The following is a 20,621-nucleotide window of genomic DNA, read 5'->3' as shown; positions in this document are numbered from 1 at the left end:
TGATTCACCAGGTTAGATCACAAGAACATGGAAGTAAAAACAAATCTCAACTCAGGTCGGAGCACAGTGATTTGGGACCACTGTCTCACTCCCTCACAGACAAAACTCTGGGTGGTGTTCCTCTTTTAAACACAGGCCCCCAAACACCTTATATGCAGGTTCCATATAAGTGTGTAAATAAAACAAGTTCTGTATTTTCTCAAATAATTTTAAAAGTTGATGGTAAAATTAGATGCTAGAGATAAAACCATGCTTTTAAAAACATTAAGCCTCAAAATTTCATCCAGTGTTTTAAGAAATGGATTATTAAAATCATTTTTGAAATGAGATATTAAATGTATTTAAATCTGGGTTTTTCTGTACTTAATAATTTTTCTTAAAAAAAAAAAAAAAAAAAAAAAAAAAGGTTTAAAAACATCAAGAGCTGGAACATGCTGCCAGGACAGAAATAATCGGAAATGTCTTCAGTCGCAGACCCTGGGCACCTCAGTCTTGTTTTGAACTTTCCAAAGCTTGAAGCCTCTCCAGTAGTGGAGGGTGAGAATAATGCCACATTGAAAACAGCCAGTCCGAAACAGGGAATCCCAAGTTATCTTTGTTTAGTTTGATTAAAGCAGAATATAAGTCTTTAGCTTTTCCAAGTTTCTTGGCAAACGCATCGGCTTGAAACTCAAATCTGCGGCTTAGGACTGTTAGGCAGAAAGAAAGAACCTGAAAAAGTAAACAGAAGGGGTTTGACCACTGCCTGCCTCTGCGGCCACTGGCGGGCGCATGAGCAAGGCGTGCGGGCATAGTCCAGCTCAGGATAAGAGAAACAACAGGTCCAAAGGAAGATCACTAGTATTTAGGGAACGAAGGTGGGGAATTGTTATAAATTGAGACTTTTCCCCCAAGCAAACAGACCAGAAACAGATATATACCCAAATCAATGTTCTTCTTACCAAAAAAATACTAATTTTTAAGCATCTGCCAGGTGCCAGCCACTGCTGTAGGCACTTTATGTATTCCCCAACAATCCTACATGGTCATTAGTCTTACTGTTGTTTCACAGATGAGGAAGGTCATGTTCAGAGAGGTGAACTAACTTGGTGGAAGTCACACAGCTAGGAGGTTGTGGCGCTGAGATTCTTGGTACCTCCATAGCCCACACACACCACCTTCCTCGGGGTCAGAGTTAAGTCGCAGTGATTTCTATACAGACCCTTTCTTTCTCTATTAAAATATATTCTTGGAGCGCCAGGGTGGCTCAATCAGTTGAGCGTCCAACTTTGGCTCAGGTCATGATCTCATGGCTCGTGAGTTCGAGCCCCACGTCAGGCTCTGTGCTGACAGCTTGGAGCCTGGAGGCTGCTTCGGATTCTGTGCCTCCCTCTCTCTCTGCCCCAACCCACTTGCATTCTGTCTCTGTCTCTCACAAAAATAAATAAACATTAAAATAAATAAATAAATAAATGTGTGTGTGTGTGTGTGTGTGTGTGTGTGTGTGTGTGTGTGTGTTCATTCTTGGGAGGCACCTGGGTGGCTCAGTTGGTTAAAGTGTCCAACTTCAGCTCACATCATGATCTCACAGTTTGTGAGTTCGAGCCCCACATCCAGCTCTGTGCTGACAGCTCAGAGCATGGCGCCTGCTTCAGATTCTGTGTCTCCTTCTCTCTCTGCCCCTCCTCCTCTCTCTCTCTGTCTCTCTCAAAAATTAAAAAATGTATATATATATTCTTGGGGCACCTGGGTGGCTCAGTCGGCTAAGTGTCCAACTTCAGCTCAGGTCATGATCTCACAGTTTGCGAGTTTGAGCCCCACCATCGGGCTGCCCGCTGTCAGCACAGAGCCCGCTTCAGATCCTCTCTCTCTCTGTCTCTCTCAAAAGTAAATAAACATTTTAAAAAACTTAAAAAAAAAATTCTTGCTCACTAATTCCATATAAGAGGCTATAGTCTACAACCTCAAAACAGAATTTTCTAAAATGTTCTGAGCTATGACAACATTGCCAGAATAAATATCCAGTCTCTGAACGGACCATTACAAAGGGGACAAACTTCATTTGAAAATACACATTTCTGAGGGAAAAATAATTTATTTGTATACTGGAGTACTTCAGGTTGAATGACATGAGTTCTAGTTCTTACCTTAAAATACTTCAGCATTAAGACAAAACATAAGTTTAAAAAAAGTCTCTCATTTGTACCTCTCACTGCTACTAGCAAATAGAGAGTTTCAAAATGAAGTCTGGGAGTTCCTAATCCCTTCTTAGACATATTCAAAGCTAATATCTGAATTCTGCCTGAAATTTCTCTCCAAATCTTGAATAGACTTTTTGGGACAGAATCATTAAGTGGTCCTCGTCAAGCTATCGATGGATCAATTTTTCTCCTGATTATAAGTGTCCCAGCAAAGCATTCTTTACTAACCTGCACTTGCTGGCTCTGCTGTACACTGCCAAACTTTTCTTAATATTAAGGGCAATTTCCCCATCTTTCCCAGGAAAATAGCTCTTTCTTATCATGCCCTCTTTTTAAATTTTATTAAAAATTTTTTTTTAATGTTTATTTATCTTTGAGAGAAAGAGACAGAGCACAAGTGGGGGAGGGGGAGGGGCAGAGAGAGAGAGGGAGACACAGAATCTAAAGCAGGCTCCAGGCTGTGAGCTGTCAGCACAGAGTCCGATGTGGGGCTTGAACCCACGAACTGTGAGATCATGACCTGAGCCAAAGTGGGACGCTTAACGACTAAGCCACCCAGGCAGGCGCCCCATCCTATCAGGCCCTCTTAAACGCTGACAATTAAACATAAGTCTTTTTGTTTAAATACCTAGTTCTTTTGAAACAAATCTCGTGGGCTCTTCAAGATTTTTTAAACAGTTGCTAATATCTCTGTGGATTAATCACGTTTCAAATTACTCTAATACCCCACATTTATTTGGGTGGTTTTTGAAATGAACTCAACCACTCAATATAAGAGAGCAAACAAGCAAAACAAAAATCTCTGAGCAGTCAAATTAGCTGCGGCAAAGAATAACCACTAACACCGTGCATGCCTGTACTTAGAATAGGACCCTTCAAATCAGTCAATCTAGTAACCGCGACCCAATGAGTTTGATGATCTGATTTTCTCGTCTAGGGTAGGTTAAGGATACCAACTAGAAAGGGATAATGACATACAAGAAAGTCACACTGACAGGATCATCAGCCTGACAGTGAGGGAAGAAACAAAAAAATTTGTTAAATAAATAGCACAACTGCTTCAAAAGCAGAGCAGCGGGAGTCACTCAGTATACATAGCTCAGTGTCCTTAAGGCACTCTTGAACTGTGAAGTTCTCTAGAGGTGCCTGGCTGGCTCAGTCAGTGGAGCATGGGACTCTTGATCTCGGAGTTGTTAGTTCAAGCCCCACACTGGGTGTGGAGATTACTTAAAATCTTAAAAAAAAAAAAAGTCTTCTTTAACCTCTTTAAGCAGTAACAAACTACATAAGGCATTTTATAAATATTCTCAGTTAAAATAAAAAAGAATTTAAAGGTAATAAATCTCAGTGTTCTGGAAAACTTTGTTAGTTTATGCGGACAATGCTATGCAAATATGATCTATTCCTATTTCTCTTCCAAACCTCCTCCCCCTTTTTAATGGAGAAATAGGATTCATTTAGTTTATCTAAAAATCTTAACTCTACAACCTGTCTCAAAGAGAATTTTTGTCAATGGAGATCACTCAAGATCCCCAATATTATTTCCTGGCTTAATTTATCAAATATCATGACATGCTGCCATCATATTTGTTAATATACAGTCTCATTAATCCATGCCATATCACCTGTATGCAGTCTCCCTACTGGGCAATCCGAGCAGTGATTCTTAAGCCTCACTTACCATAACACCCCGCCCAGTTCTGACTTAGAGGGCCTGTGGTGGGACCCTAAGGCCATTCTGAAGGGGATGGGCGGAGGACATGATCAGGGGAACACTGTCACACTGCCTCCCTTATCCAGCCATACAGGCACTCAACTATCATTGTTTCGTCCCCTCACACACAGAAGATTTTCAGCCAAACACTGGTGAATATGTCATCTAGGACTTAGCATTCTCCTAGTTAATCTCCACCTACCATGCCTCTGAGGTACGTTAGGATCTAAGTTTTCACCACCAAAGTCTAGTCCTCAACTATTCCCCCATTAACAGCATGCAAGCATTTGTTCATTTGGGCTCGGGTTTTTCTGCTACTTTCTTCTACTGGCCAGTAAATCAAGGGACTAAAAGGTTTTGTTTCATCTACTTGTTAAAACTACAGTTTTGTTTATTTCTTTTTTCACTATCCTAAAGGTTCTAGATTTGAAATACAAGGGCATATGTAAGATAATTATAAAGATTATACATTACCTCATTGTAAGGTGAAAAAATAAATTGGAAGATGATCAATAATCCAATTAGAGTGGGTTGGCTATTATAGAAACCAAATGCAGAAAAAAGCTCCTTTCGACCAATTAATACAGCAAACAAGAAGAAACACAGGAAGGAATTCATCTGGAAAGAAAGATACAAAACCTAAGTTATTACTAAGGTGATTTATCTCACTGTGGAATCAGAAATACCAAAAAAAACTAGAATCAGACATCACGGTGCGATTTTAACAATAGTGTTAGTGTAATCAGAGAAACAAGTTATTTAGGTAATTTTATAGTTTTATTCTAGAAAGAAAAATAAAATTTCCCCAAATGTATAAGCTGTACAGTTTTTTAGAAGGACAGGTTTAAATGGAGGCTCTAATAACTGAGGGTTTGAAGTGGCCAACAGCAGGGGCACCTGGGTGGCTCAGTCGGTTGGGCTTCTGACTTCAGCTCAGGTCATGATCTTGTGGTTCATGGTTTGAGCCCCATGTCAGGCTCTGTGCTGACAGCTTGGAGCCCGGAGCCTGCTTAGGATTCAGTGTCTCCCTCTCTCCCTGCCCCTCCCCTGCTCGCGCTCAGTCTCACTCTCTCACTCTCTCTCGCTCTCTCTCTCAAAAAAATAAAAACATTTAAAAAAATAATGATAATAAAGTGGCCAACAGCAATGAGATATTTTCTTTCTGTAAAAAGTTAAATGGCTAGAATGGATTCTGGCTTTGTTTGCATTAAATCATAATCAGATACAAGGCCTTCCACCTGACTTTGATGTGGAAGCTCCAAGAAACAAGCTTCCCTTGAATACTTTTTAGGACCACTGGAGCTGTACTGAGCAGTTAGGTCCAAGAGAAAAATGGTGTATCTTTAACAATAAATGAGAGAAAAAGAGTCAAAAGTCTGTACCAAAATATGAGTAAAGGGGTACTGGAGTAAGGTAGAGAACAAATACCATTCTTTCCCTTGGCAGGTCAGGATCTTGGGAGACCATAGGTACCATATTTGAGGGTGTTGCTCCAAATCATTTGCCAGAGAACTCAAACACTACCAGCCTAGAGTGGGGCTCAGCATAAGGTTCGCCAGCCCCAGGATGAAGTGCAAGCAGCTTGCCATTCAGCCCTTGTAACCCCGTGGATCCACATAACAAGCTCCTAGAATTATGAAGATCCTAGAATTATGAGCTATGCATATCATTTTTGTCAAGTAACTACTGTCCTTCTGAAAAACAACTCTGGGTTTGCTACTGTACCCTACTAGAGACTGATTCCTGACTGGGACGGCAGGACCCTGCAAACCGAGCTGCCTCTCCTACACTGGATGCTATGCTGGCTCACCTAGCCAGGAAACTGGAATGTCCTGAAGCGCCCCAATATCACGCCTAAGTGGCATATATGTGAGCGGGAATGAAGGATGTCATGAAGGCAGAAGTTAAAAGAGCAGGTAGGCCAAACACCTAGTATGCCAACTCCTGACCCTCTGCCATCCCTCAACCAACCCTATTCATGGGGAGCTCCCTATAATCATTTGATTGAGGAGGAAAAATCCGAGCCCATTTTACAAATAACTTAATACAATTTGCTGGCACCAGCTGAAATGAACTGCTATGGCATTACAGAACCACTCAGGGCTGTTCCTGGAAAACAGTGGTGAAGGAAATACTCTCAGTGAAGGAAACTTCAGTAGTATACCTCATTGCCCACTCAGTCTGGAAGAAGAGAAGGCCTGAGCTGAGGATAAAATCATTGGCAGTGGGTAAATATTGGTTTGGCTGGATGATCAGGGCCTCGGAACAAACTCAAGGATGGCTAACAAGAAGATCTGGAAAAGAGGTATGTGGAAAAACTTCCAAAATTAGCCCAGAGTACGATGATATATTGGCCCAACGTGAATGTTCACCAAAGGAGTCCATGGTAAAGGAGGCTGTCGATAAGGTGGAGAAGATACCTGCTCTGTGGATGTCAGTCAGCCTCTTTCCCTAGACACTCTAGGACTTGGTCAAGGGACTCTTGAACAAAGTGGCCAAGGTGCCAGAAATGGAGTCAGTGCATTGGTCAACAACCCAGACATTCCCCCCACTGGCTTTTGATGAGTGCCCAATCTATTAGAAGGGGCAGTCAACCCCACCCACATCAGGTACCACACCTCAGGGACCAGCCGACCACCTCAGGGTAGCCTAATTCCATTGGACCCCTTTCTCCATGAAGGCGGCTGAGACTTTCCTCTTCAGACTGAATACTCTGAACTTGGATTTGGACTTATCTTCTTATCTACTGCCATGTATCCATACAACTAGCCTCAAGCCAAGGAACTCATTTTCTGCTGAAAGATGCAAGGCAACAGGAAGGGCCCATGGGGGCTTACAAATCCTCACACACACCGTCCTCCAGAACCAGCGGCCCTTTAGAAAGGTACAAAGACCTACTTTAGACTCAGTGAAGGCCACACCTGCTCCAAACCAGTCAACAAGATATAGTGCTATTTCACCTGGAGCCTGACAACTATGGTAACAGTTGGTTTAGAGAGTTGATTTAGGTCCCAGAGGAGGAATGTTATAGGAATAGTTATTTTCTTCTTTATCTTTACTACATTTTTCCAACTTCTTTTCAATAGATGTATAATGACTTTTAAAGGAGAAAAAAGTTTACAAAAAAATCCAGCTTATCAAGCCTCACGCTTCTTGATCTTCACAGCTGAGTGACTCTGCAGGCAGTGATGCTGGTGGTAACGATCAACACTGACACAGTCCTAACCACATTCCGCGTACTACTCCACAGTCTTTACATGTATTAACTCGGTGAATTCTTACATCAATCCTAGGAAGTATTATCATTCAATAAGGGATGGAGGCAGAGAGAGGTTAAGGAACTTGCCTGAGGGCACAGGGATGAAGTCAAGGAGCCGTGATATGAAGCCAGGTATCCTGGCTACAGAGTCCGTCTTAACCTCTCTACTAGACCACCTCTCCTGCCTGCCATACTTCTCCTCTGACTACCTTGCCATAAAAAGGGAACTGTCACTCCCAACTTACCTGGCTGATAATGATATTTTTGACTGTGTGTCCCAACTTCCAGTGTCCCAGTTCATGGCCCAGTACAGCAAGCACTTCCTCATTTTTACATCCTTGTTTCTTATTCTAAATCAAAGAACACGTTGCAAATAAATTATTAACAACCTTCACAAAGTTTATCCCTTTTAACCCAGTAAGAGCCCTTCTTAGATTCTAACTTAAAAAAAAAACAATCAGACTTTTGTGCAAAACTGTTCATTCATTTAACAAAACATTCTCTGAATCACTCCATGGTAGACATTGGGTTAACCACCGGAGAGAGAATCATGAACAAGATAGACATTCCCTGACTTCATGAAACTTATAGTCTAACTTGGATTTGAAAAAATACAAAAACAAAAACAAAAACAAATGTTAAAAATATAAATCTTTATCAGTAGGACAACATTTAAATAAATCATGACAAATTTATATGACAGCTATATTATAAACCCATTAGAAATGTTTCAAAAATTATGTTCTGACATGGGAAAACAGTTTACTAGGTGAAGAAAGCATGATACAAAGCTAAAAATAGTGATCCCAATGATGAAAAAATGTGAATGTGCATATAAAAATGAACAACACAGAAACAAATGATGTACATCAAATGTCAACAGTAGTTTTTTCTATGTGATAGAAATTATAGTGATATGTAACTAGCTTATATCTTTCCTATTTTCCAAATTATCTACAAATAAGCACATATCATTTATGATCACAAATACACCATGAATTGCCATTTAAAAAATCAAGACTTCCAAGTTAAGGTAGCAGAAAGAACAAAATCCCCCATAAAACTACGATCAAGAGATTTTTAAGACATTAAACCCACAAGGAAGGGGAAAACAGGAGAGGTGACAACAGCAACATTTTGGAAGCAGGAAAGCAGATGGACAAGTGATACGGACTTAGCAGACTAAAGAAAGCTGACTCACAAGCCAGCAGTGCAGCAAGCAGAAGCAGCCTGATTTATCCCACACAGTCTTCACAGGGCTTGGGAACTAACAGCACTAGGTACTTCTGGAACTGGGGGAAGGGGGAAGGCAGCTAAAATAAGAATTGAGTGAGAGTGGTTTCAGCAGTGGTTAAAGCTATAGATTCCTTCTCCAACTCTACACAAAAAAGCAACTGCCCCTGTCCCTGGAAGGAGCCTAAACATTCATTCTCTCTGGGTAAAAGAGGACCTTTCAACTAGCAAGTGGGCCTAGTGGAGGGCCAGGGCACACGAGCATGGTCTGCGTACACAGACTATGTGTCTGTGTTAGGTTAGCTATTGTAAGGGTATGCTGAACACTGAGGACTCTCCCCCACCAAGCCCTCTCCCCACACTGGGCTCCCAGAACACTACCCCCCAGGCAGAGGATCAGATGAGTACTCCCTGGGAACTCTGACCACTCTACCAGGAAACACCTGAGGATACTAACACCCAGGTGTTCTCCAGCAAGAAGCCCACCCAGGTCACCCTACAGTGAAGCTCAAAGTGGACAAGACTTAGCTACAGGCTCAGAGATTCCAATCAAGTTTTTAGCCCCCATTCTCTTACTAAGGAGTAGACAACCAAGAATTACCAGATATATGAAGGAAGCTGTTAAGATAGAACACTAGAACCTGAAAAAAAGCAGTATGGATGACATAGAAATTATATAAGGAAAATATTTGAATTTTTTTCCCTTCAACACATATGAAGACCGGGCCGGGAAAGATTAAAAAAAAATAACTACAAAAATTGCTAACATTTATTAAACAGTGACTACATACATAGGCCCTCTGTGCTAAATACTTAATTATCTCATTTATACATCAAAATCACCATGACAAAAGTATTCTTACCATACCACTTTATAGATGAGAAAATTTAGGCACAGAGAAGTTAACTAATTTTCCTCTAACCACAAAGCCAAACTCTAGAATTTGAAGCCAAGTGGTCTGATGCCAGAGACCTGTACTTTCAACTTTTACAAACTATGAATGTAAAAGTATTCAATATTCATCAATCAAATAAGATAAATAACTTTAGTTGACACATATGTAATCATTTGCGTATTATTACAATATTACAAAATTAAACATAAATGGCAGGTGGTCATATGGATAATGATATAAATGTTTACTAAGCCAAATAAAATTCTGTCCATAAATTTCCCAGATTCAATGTAAATAGTGCCAAGACACAATGAACAATTTAATCTTACACACACTCACACATGTACACACACATATTCACTCACGAACACACACACACACACACACCCCTAGACACCTGAGTCTGGCAATGTTACTAACTAGATAGTCTGAAAAACCCTCAGACATCTAAAAATACTAAGTTATAAATATCCTTTTAAATATATAGTTTATTTAGTACGTCAGAAAAAAAAGGAAAAGCCAAAGGTGAGGAGGTGAAATTGAGATCCCTCGCACAAATCCACAAAGGGCTACACTCTGAGTCAAAGAGTGAGCTAGGAAAAACTACAGTGGCAAAATAACCCAAATTTGTCAACTCTCACCTAAAGTGGAAAAAAAATATTTCTTACTAAAATTCAAAATCATTATCTGTATAATATGGTCCAGAAAAATCCCAAGCTGACCGATTAAAATACTTCTGGTTTGTTGGCACTGGGGACAGATGACCCAAGCAAATGTAAATCTTCTATTGAGGATTGTACCCTAAACCCAGACCCCTCAGGATTCCTAAAGATTAAAATCAGTGATGCATTATGAGGTCACAATAAAAATTACCAAAGACTTCAGAAGACAATGGAACAATGAGTAAGTTAGCAGAAACAATAAAGAGCACCATTAGCTCCATGAGACTTCAGATAATGGAACTATTAGCTACAAAAAAAACAAAAAACAAAAAAAACAGCATGCTTTACACAAAGAAGAGATCTAAAAACACTGAGGAAGGAACTAGAGAATTCCAGAAACAACCAAGCTGGTTTGAAAAAGAAACAAACAGAGCTTTAAAACTGAAACACAACAGGCTGGCTAAAGAATAAATGGATTAAATATACCTAGAGAAAAGAATAAAGAGAGGGAAAATACGAAATAGTGTTTACCACTTGTGGAAGACAGAATGAGATAGTGTGACATTCATCTAACTGGAATTCCAGAAAGACAGACTGGAGAGAATGGGAGAGAAGCAACACTCACAGATACAACTGGCCAAGAATTTTCAAAACTTCAGGAAAGATCTAAGTTGTTAGATTTAGGAATCACAATATATCCCAAGTAGGACTGAGATAAAGAAGTCCATACCTGCAGAACATGAAAATCAAAGAGAAATCTTAAGAACCACCAAAGAGAACTATAAAGAAATGACACAAGCTCAGAGTAGACTTTTTCAACAGGAACAAAAGCCACAACACAATGGAATGGCATCTTTAAAGTGCTAATATAAATAGCTCAATGAGACAGTCAGTCCTGGGTCGCCTGGCTGGCTCAGTGGGTTGAGCATCCAACTCTTGATTTTGGCTGCGGTCATGATCTCATGGGTTGCTTAGGATTCTCTCTCTCTCTCCCTCTCTCTCTGCCCCTCCCCTGCTTATGTTTTCTCTGTTTCTCTCAAAATAAACTAAAAAAAAAAAAAAAAAAAGATAGTCTTAAATTGACATCTAAGCATGAGAATGAAATAAAAACAAAATACAAAAATTTCTTAAGAAGTTGCTAAGACATATACTTCTGGAAAAAGGAAAGTTATTTCTGAAAGGAAGGTATAAGATGAATAGGGAATGGTAAGCAAAGAAACAGGTAAGCATATGAGTAAATCTAAAAAATGACTGTATGAAATAATAATTATAATACTAATTTGGGGGATAAAAATAAAATAAAATAAAAATAAAACACAAGATGAAAGGAGGAATTGGATCAAAGTGTATATGGTCCCTGGATTGTTCAGGAAGCAATGAACATACTATATATTTTAAGATTTTAAGTTATATGGGCAATCCTAATTTTTTTTTTAATGTTTATTTATTTGTGAGAGACAGAGAGACAGAGTGTGAGCGGGGCAGGGGCAGAAAGAGAGGGAGACACAGAATCTGAAGCAGGATCCAGGCTCTGAGTTGTCAGCACAGAGCCCGACGCGGGGCTCGAACTCACAGACTGTGAGATCATGACCGGAGCTGAAGTCAGACGCTTAACCGACTGAGCCACCCAGGCACCCCCGGGCAATCCTAATTTTTAACAGCAGTCACTGAAAGCACAATCATACAAGAACCTTCCAACCTGAATTAAAACTCAAATAGAATTTTTTTTTTTAATTTTTTTTTTTAACGTTTTATTTATTTTTGAGACAGAGAGAGACACAGCATGAACGGGGGAGGGGCAGAGAGAGAGGGAGACACAGAATCGGAAGCAGGCTCCAGGCTCTGAGCCATCAGCCCAGAGCCCGACGCGGGGCTCGAACTCACGGACCGCGAGATCGTGACCTGAGCTGAAGTCGGACGCTTAACCGACTGAGCCACCCAGGCGCCCCTCAAATAGAATTTTTTAAAACCCTCAGTCAGTTGTTTAAAAAAAAGGCATGAAGATGTACATGTGTATGTTCAGGGGTGGGGTGGGGATACAGGAAGGACAGAAGAAAAAGGCATAAAGTAATATGGCAGAAACAATTCCAAGTATCAGTAATCACAACATATATAAATAAACTAAGCTGGTCAAAAAAAAATAGTGACTCTCAATCATAAATCTACCTACATGCTATGTATAAGGCATCTAAGACAGGATGGTAAGTTGAGAAGTAAAAGGATGATTGAGTTAGTGGTGGCTCACTGCACAACGTGATAAAAATAAATAAAAACCACTGAATTATACATTCAAAAATGGTAGAAATGGTAAATTTTAGCTCAAGAAATTTTTTAAAAAATGGATGACATCTAGCAAACATTAACCAAAAGAACACTGGTGTAGCTGTATTAACATCAGACAAAATCAACTTAAACGGCAACTTAAGGGGCGCCCGGATGGCTCAATAGGTGGAATATAGGACTCTTGACCTCAGAACGGTGAGTTCGAGACCCAACCCATGTTGGGTGTAGAGATTACTTAAAAATTAAAAAAAAAAAAAAGAAAAGAAAAGAAACTTAAAGGCATTACTAAAGAAGGTCACTACAGAATTCGCCAAAGGTTCAATCTACCTTTGGATGCATTAATTCTAAATTTACATGTATCTAATATTATTTCCTCAGAATACATTTATTCTGACAAATCTATCATAATAGAGGATGTTAACATACTTCTCTCAATAACTGAAACACCAAGCAAATAAAATATCAAAAAGATATAAAGATGTGAGCCAAATAAGCTAAAGAAGCTTGACCTACTGACACACACAATATCCTGCAACAATTAGAGAACTTATATCCTAGAAAGTAAAGGCCAAGGGTTTTGAAATATACTCCAGATACTTAAAAGGGTGAGGTACAAAAAAACCCAGATGAATTGTGGAATTGATTTTGTTTTATGCAGTTTAGAAAAATGCAACCTAATGCATTAGGTTATCTAGATATTCTAGATCTAGATATTCTACCACCTTTCCCCTCCTTCCCCAATTCCTCCTTTTTAAGGAGATGTCCATTTAAAGTGAGGCTGGGTAGATACATGAGAAAGAGGATAAAGAGATTTGCAAGATAGTATTGACATTTATTATCTCTTTTCCTTTCAAGTATTAGAATTTAGGCCAGAGCAAGAACCGATAAGAAAACTGGCCTAGTTCTTTAAAAGACAGAGAGACATTCGTGCACCTGCACCTTCAGGGCCATTAAGAAAGAATCACAATTTAAAGCACCAATTAGTAGACATCTATTCTAAGGGGGAAATTAAGACTGAAGATCCACATATGAAGATATTTGCTGCAAGAATATTTTTAACAACAAAACACTGGCAATAATCCATATATCCAATAGGAGGAGAAAGATGGAAAAAATGAGTTTATAAAGACTAGAAATACATATAGTAAGATGTTTATGGTCAGGCAGATTAGTCATGTTTTCTAAGTTTTCTATTGCTTTCATAAGCAAAAATATGGCTGTTTTGTTTAATAATAAAAATAATAGCTCCCACCCATTAATGGCCTATGTGTGGATCAGACATTTTACATGCAGCTCATTAATCTCCACTGCTAGAAGGCAGCTATCATTTGCCTCATTTTATATAAAGTAACTTGGTCCTCAGGCTTCTGTTTTCACTAGTTCCCAGCTTCCCAGTATGAACTATGAATTCTTTCATTAAACAACCAGCTCTCTACTAGATGGTGCAGGTTCCTGTATCTAGGTTTAGGAAGCTATATATATATATATATGTATATATATACATATATATATATATATATACATATATATATATATATATATTTTTTTTTTTTTTTTTAAGTTCATTCATTTGAGAGAGACAGAGACAGCGCAGTGCCAGAGGGACAGCAAGGGAGGGAGACAGGGAATCCCAAGCAGGCCCCTCCACTGCCAGCATGGAGCCCAACAGAGGGCTCGAACTCACGTAAGGTGAGATCATGACCTGAGCCGAAATCAAGAGTAGGACGCTTAACCAGCCGAGTCACTCACGTACTACTAGGAAGCTACTTAGAAGTGCACAGAGTCACATTCAAAGATACGGAATGAAAAGAGCTTAAACAGGGTCCACTAACGGACTCTTGTTTTTTTGTGACAGATTCTTAGACAAAACTGAATTTTCTTTTCTTCCCACACTAATTTCACAGAACAGAACAGAAAGAAGCACCACTTTCTATAGCACTTGCTTTTTCACAGGATTCATACACTGACTCGTTTGATCCCAACACCACCAAACTGGGCAGGAGAGGAATATTATCTTCATTTTAGAGATAAAGAAGAGGAAGCTGAGAAATTAAAAATGTCTTAAGATCAGGGTGCCTGGGTGGCTCAGTCGGTTGAGCGTCTGACTTCAGCTCAGAGCCTGGAGCCTGCTGTGGATTCTGTGTCTCCCTCTCTTTTGGCCCCTCCCCTGCTCATGCTCTATCTCTCTCTGCGTCCAAAGTAAACATTAAAAAAAAATTTTTTTTTTTAAATGTCTTAAGATCATCTCGATAGTATGTCGTGGGTAAAACCTGAACCCACATCTCTGTAGCCTGTGCACTTTCCATTTACTTTTACTAACTGGGAAGACTTAACATAACCCTAGCCCTTGCTGGGAAATACTTTCTTCTACAAAGGGGCAGCTTTTCTATAGTTTTACTTTTCCTTTTAAACTACTTTTGAGACAGGTTGTTCCAAATATTCTCTTTGTGTGCTGAAGGGTAAAATCCTAGAGTCAAGTTTCCTAGACATCTTTTTAAATGTTAATAACCAGTATGGAAACATTCATCAAAATGTACTAGCTCTCCCTGAGAGAAGGGATTTCAGATAACTTAGTTTTCTCCTTTAAACTTCTGTTGAAAATGAAATGCTTCATTTTCTCCACCTCATCCAGATTGAACGCGCCCCACCCCCCGATGTGTTGTACATAGTAGGTGTTCAGTAGCAGGTCCTGACTAACCCACTGTTTCCTAAACTTCTGCTACATCTGTGTACTCTCTATGTGACTATTTACTCAATAGCTTTCTCTAAACCAATTCACTTTTTAAAACTTAGCCTTGTCCTAAATGACAATATTTATGAAATCACTATATGCTAGTTTTATCATTGTCCTAATATACATTAATAAAGATATAGCTATTCAAATTTAAAATACTAATATACTCCCTAAAATAGTATGGCACATACACTGGAAAGCACTGCAGTTAATGAGTGTTGAGTCAATCTTTGTTCTTTTCTTTACTGAGTTTTTTATTTTAATTCCAGTATAGTTAACAGAGTGTTATATTAGTTGCACGTGCACAATATGGCGATTCAACAATTCTATACACTACTCAGTGCTCATCATGATGAGTGTGCTCTTAATCCCCTTAACCTATTTCTCTCATCCCCACGCCACCTCCCCTCTGGGAACCATCAGTTTGTTCTCTATACTTAAGAGTCTGTTTGTCGGTCTCTCTTTTTTCCCCTTTGCCTATTTGCTTTGTTTGTTAAATTCCACATATGAGTGAAATCATAAGGTATTTGTCTTTCTCTGTGTTGAGTCAATCTTTGACTTCCTTCACTCCCCACAAGCACAATCACCAGGTACTTTAAATCCATCTTTTATTGTGACTCTTGAACTTATTCTGACCTCACTCTATGCAGACTCTCTTTATTTCATGCTTACCTTGATGCACTAGGCCCCAGAAGTCTCTCTGCCTCCAATCTGTTCTATCCTATATGCTGCCACCAAATTGTAATCTTCCTAAAGCAAGCTTTGGCTTCTACCCAAATCAATAACCTTCCTGGCCATTGGAGACAACCACTCAACATCTTCAGGAAGAATTTTAGAAACTGGTCCCAGTGTACCTTTCCATCCCCATCTATAAGAATACATTTAATCATTAGTCTTAGAAGAGCCAGTGTGTAGTTTTTATGTCTGTATCATTTTATTCATGTCATAACTTTGACCTGAAAAGCCCCATTCCCAAGTCAAAATTCTGCTTAGTTCAAATATCTTCTCGTTTAAGAAAACAGTCTACTAGGGGGCGCCTGGGTGGCTCAGTTGGTTGAGCATCTGACTTTGGCTCAGGTCATGATCTCACGGTTCCTGAGTTCAAGCCTCACGTCAGGCTCTGTGCTGACAGCTCAAAGCCTGAGCCAGCTTCAGATTCTGTGTCTCCCTCTCTCTCTGCCCATCCCCACTAATGTTCTGTCTTTCTTTCTCAAAAATAAATAAACGTTAAAAATTTTTTTAAAAAGAAGAAAAGAAAACTATCTATTAGAATCTTCATTAACCTCTTAATTTCTAAAAGCCACACTATTCCAGCCATTCATGATGTTTACCACACTCTGCTTTAATTTATGGGCTATTTGTGTACAGGGCTCGTCTCTTCCACTAAAGGTTCTTCAGGACTATGTCTAAAGTATTTTAATCATGTAACTTATACACAGATGCTAAAATATTTGTAGTTATCAACGAAATACAGCAAAAAAGCCAGCAAAATAACTCAGAGACTCCACTCAACACATTTCAAAAGACTATCTAATCTTTTTTAAGATTTACTGAAAGAATCTGTTCTCCTAGAAACAGGAGAAATACTAGAAACAGGAGAAAGAAAGAATACTGTTCTCCTAGATACCCAAGATCAGTAATTTCAACACACTGTTTGAAATCAGTGGGCCACTATCTAACATCATGGTTTGGCTATAATGTTACCCCTGTTCTTCATCCCTGGATGTGGGTACCTCTTAAGCAGAGTGACCTGCTGACCTTGCATGATTCCCTCGTGCTGTCCCCGAGTTACCCCTTCTGGACTTCAGTGTTCCTACTGATGACATGACCTTAAGATCTCTTCTTAGCTTAAAATCCTGACTCTTGGTCAAACCAAAGTGACTTTTATTCCAATGTCCTAACTGGCAGGATAACCCTACTTCAAAAATAAGCTAAATTACAGGAGTTAGCCCTCTCCCAATGCTATTTAATCCCTTCACAGAATCTTGCCCCGTGTACATATTTATAACAGGCAAGGCCACTTTATTGGACTATCTTTTCAGGATCAAAATGTATGTTCAAATGATAATATTTCCTAGTAGTTAGAATGTATAAAATGGAGTACAAAGTATCTCACCTATATTATTTCTTTTAATCCTCAGAGCCCTAAAGTCAGGCAGCTTCAGCCCAGTGTTTCTCAACTAGTTTCCTAGTTCTCCTAGGAACTAGTTTCCCAACTAGTTTCCTAGTTCTTGCCCCCCAAGCCCTGCCCCCAAGGGCTATCTGGCAATGTGTGGAGAGATTTTCAGTTGTAACAGGTGTTGGTGGTAGGGAAGGTTGATACTGGCATGTAGTGGGGAAAGGCCAGGGATGCTGCTAAATATCCTATGATGCACAAGATACCCTCCCACAATAAAAATCACCTGGCCCAAAATGTCAATAGTGCCAAGGTGAGAAACCCTGCAGCAGCATCTTTTAATTAGGAAATCAATGATTCAGGGGTGCCTGGGTGGCTCAGTCGGTTAAGCATCTGACTCTTGATCTCAGCTCAGGTTAAGAATTCACAGTTCATGAGTTCAAACCCTGCACCAGGCTCTGTACTGATGGCTCAGAGCCTGCTTGGGATTCTGTTTCTCCTTCTCTCTGCCCCTCATCGTCGTGTGCACATGACACACGTGCATGCTCACTCTCTCAAAATATATCAACTTAAAAAAAAAGAAATTAATGATCTAGGGTCGCCTGCGTGGCTCAGTTGGTTAAGGGTCCAACTCTTGATTTTGGTTCAGGTCATGATCTCATGGTTTGTGAGTTTGAACCCCATGTTAGAGCCTGCTGGAGATTCTCTCCCTCTCTATCTGCCCCTCCTCCCAACTCTTTCTCTCAAAATAAATAAATAAACTTAATAAAAAAAAAAAAAAAAGAGAGACAGATCAATGATCAATGATTTAGAGAACTTAACATATTGCCTAGAGTTATACAGAACCGAAATCATCTCTGAATGACACCAAGGCCAATAGCATATTCCAATACATATAGAAATACTGCTGGCTGTTCCTGATTAAAACTGTGCTGTTTCTTATCATTGTCCCTTCTTCCCCCAGTTAGTCTTGGTACTTTAGATCAAGAGTCATATGCTCTACTGACTGAGCCAGTCAGGAGCCCCCCGAAAAAGCTTTCTGAGACTCAAGTCAGATTTAAGACATGTCTTCTCCTGTGCTCCCCCTGCATTCAGTATACATAGCTTCACTGTTACAATTATATTTCTCCCCTTCAGATCACAAGCTTCTTGAGATCTTCCCTCTTTATTTTTGCATTTCTAGTGCCAGGCAAAGTGTCTAAGCACAGAATATAGGTTTCATAAATATTTGTCAAACAAACAAAAGAAAGCCAACCACATTATATAGTGTACCCAAGGACACACAGCTACTAAATGACAGAACCAGGATTCAAATCCAAGTCTCTCCATTGCCAAGCCTATCATTTCTGCATCTCAATGAGGTAAAAATCAAATGTTTATCTCCTCTTTGGCCTACCTGTGGGAAGTCTTTGATCATAAACATATCAAGAATATATATGAAGTCCTGTTTTAAAGACAGCTTATAATCGTAAGAATTTTCCTGTCTTACACTTCCGATTTCCATGTGTACATTCTATAAAAGCTTGAGAGGTAGTTAGCATGTAATAATAGTGACAGTCTCTCCCAAATACCAGAATTATAAAGGTGCCACGGTGTTCTTATTTGGTAGTCTCTTTTAATTCACCACTCACTGCACAGAAACTGATATTATTCTGACCTGTCATAGTAACTGCTTATAAAAACTGAGCCCAGGGCCTCTTAGGAAAAGAAAAACTCACTTTAACGTTAGCTTTTATTTCTTCACTGTCCCCTTCTCCATCTTTGCGGGCTTCCATGCCAGACTCCTCCAGGATGGCTTTGTTTAGTACAGAATACTCTTCTAGTAGAGTGTCAAACAAAACTATGCGCTTGTTCTTGAAGAAGCCATAAAAATAAGCATTGCTGTGGGAAGAGCGTTTAGATCCTAAGGAAAAGACAGTTCAAAGCATGGAAAAGAATTAAAAAGTCTGGGGTCCTCTGGTGAGACTCCTAGAAATTGCATTACTGCAAAGGACATTAACATTTTCAAACTGTTTAATACCTGAAGAAAAATGTATCAACATAAATCACCACCAGCAGTGGAGACTGTCTGTTTTCCTGCCATACTGCCAACAAATATTTGTGCTCAGCTCAGCTTTACAGCAATAAGGAAAGTCTAAATATCCAACAGTAGTGGAATGACTGAATTACGGTAAAGCTGCGAAATGGAATTTAAACAGCCAGAAAAAAGCAATACTTTTGAAAGAATCTTAACAAGATAGAAAAAAAGTTCACCAATATACTGTGAAGGATACAAAACTTCATGTATATAAGGTTCCATTGTTGTCATGAAAAAAAAAATACATGTAAATAGAAAAGCATAAACACAAGCCTATAAAGACATATATCAAAATATTGAAGTGTTTACCATTGGCTGCTAGAACTATAGACTTTTGTTCCATCCTTTATACTTTTCAAGGCTTTTTAAAATAAGTATACTTACTTCTAGAATCAGAAGAAAATTAAAGCTATTTTTAAAAAGACTGGAAAAAAAAAAGAACATACTTAACAGTATGTGGCTAACAGGAGCTGAACTATGGTTGATTTTTTTATTTGATTCTTTATATTTTTCTTTATTTTCTAAATGTTCTACACTGTATAGAGACATTAGTGGTTAAAAGCAGACTTTGGGTTCAAATCTTGGCTCTGCCATGTACTAGTTGTGTAAATGTAAGAAACTTCCTTAATCTCTTTAAGCTTCATTTACCTGTTCATGGTAAAAGCTAATCTCTAGCTCATTGAACTGGATTAAAGATTACATGAGAAATTCTAAGTAAATCAATTGTATACCACCTGATCCATAAACTACTACTATTACTTATATACATTTCTTAAAAAGAAATGATAAAACATTTGTTTCTCCTGAGAATTTGAGATGTCTCACAGAAAATGTGTATTTTGTATCTATTCACACTTCTAGTATAAAATATGCTTAATATATATATATATTTATTTATTTATATTTTTATTTTTTTGAATGTTTGTTTATTTTTGAGAGAGACAGAGACAGACTGTGAGTGGGGCAGGGGCAGAGAGAAAGGGAGACAGAATCTGGAGCAGGCTCCAGGCTCTGAGCAAGCTGTCAGCACAGAGCCTGACATGGGCTCAAACTCACAAACGGTGAGATCATGACCTGAGCCGAAGTTGGATGTTTAACCAACTGAGCCACCCAGGCGCCCCAACAATATATTTAGAATACAGTATATTTACATATATAGAAGTATACATGTTTAGAATATAGTAAGACTTTGATAAATATTAGCCTATTTATGTGTTTATTTTTTCATCTTTTGGTTTTGTTGCCTAGAAATTAAGGTCAAACACGTGGTCCAATTTTGTCAGTAGTTCAGGACCTCAGCATCTGGAAAGTTATGTGTAATTCAGAGGTCTTACACTTCTATCTCATTTATGTCTCCTTCGATTCTAATTTTTAAATTAAAAATACTTCTTAGAAGCTGCCTTATTTATGGAAGTAGGCAAATTGTACGCTTATAAATAAAATAAAATGAAATTAATATCTTAAAGT

At 38.9% G+C, this 20,621-nt stretch overlaps 1 protein-coding gene across 4 annotated transcripts in view; it reads right to left on the bottom strand.

Annotated features, from left to right (window-relative positions):
- The window catches only part of ZMPSTE24 (zinc metallopeptidase STE24), a 40,229-nt gene that overhangs the window by 1,032 nt on the left and 18,576 nt on the right, over nucleotides 1–20,621 (bottom strand). For 3 of the 4 annotated variants that reach the window (XM_042951684.1, XM_042951681.1, XM_042951683.1), the window contains exons 7-10: nucleotides 18,796–18,980; nucleotides 7,399–7,503; nucleotides 4,369–4,512; nucleotides 381–711 (exon numbers count right to left, since the gene is read on the bottom strand). In XM_042951684.1, coding sequence (XP_042807618.1) covers nucleotides 487–711; nucleotides 4,369–4,512; nucleotides 7,399–7,503; nucleotides 18,796–18,980 — 659 coding nt within the window. In that variant the 3' untranslated portion in view covers nucleotides 381–486. Of the gene's footprint in view, nucleotides 1–380; nucleotides 712–4,368; nucleotides 4,513–7,398; nucleotides 7,504–18,795; nucleotides 18,981–20,621 lie in introns of those variants that run through there. The other variant, XM_042951682.1, reaches the window with a different exon arrangement.

This window comes from Panthera leo, chromosome C1 (genome assembly GCF_018350215.1).
Source record: "Panthera leo isolate Ple1 chromosome C1, P.leo_Ple1_pat1.1, whole genome shotgun sequence".
Taxonomy (NCBI): Eukaryota; Metazoa; Chordata; class Mammalia; order Carnivora; family Felidae; genus Panthera; species Panthera leo.
The sequence above is the reverse complement of the archived record's forward strand: the minus strand, read 5'-3'. Positions and strand labels throughout refer to the sequence as shown.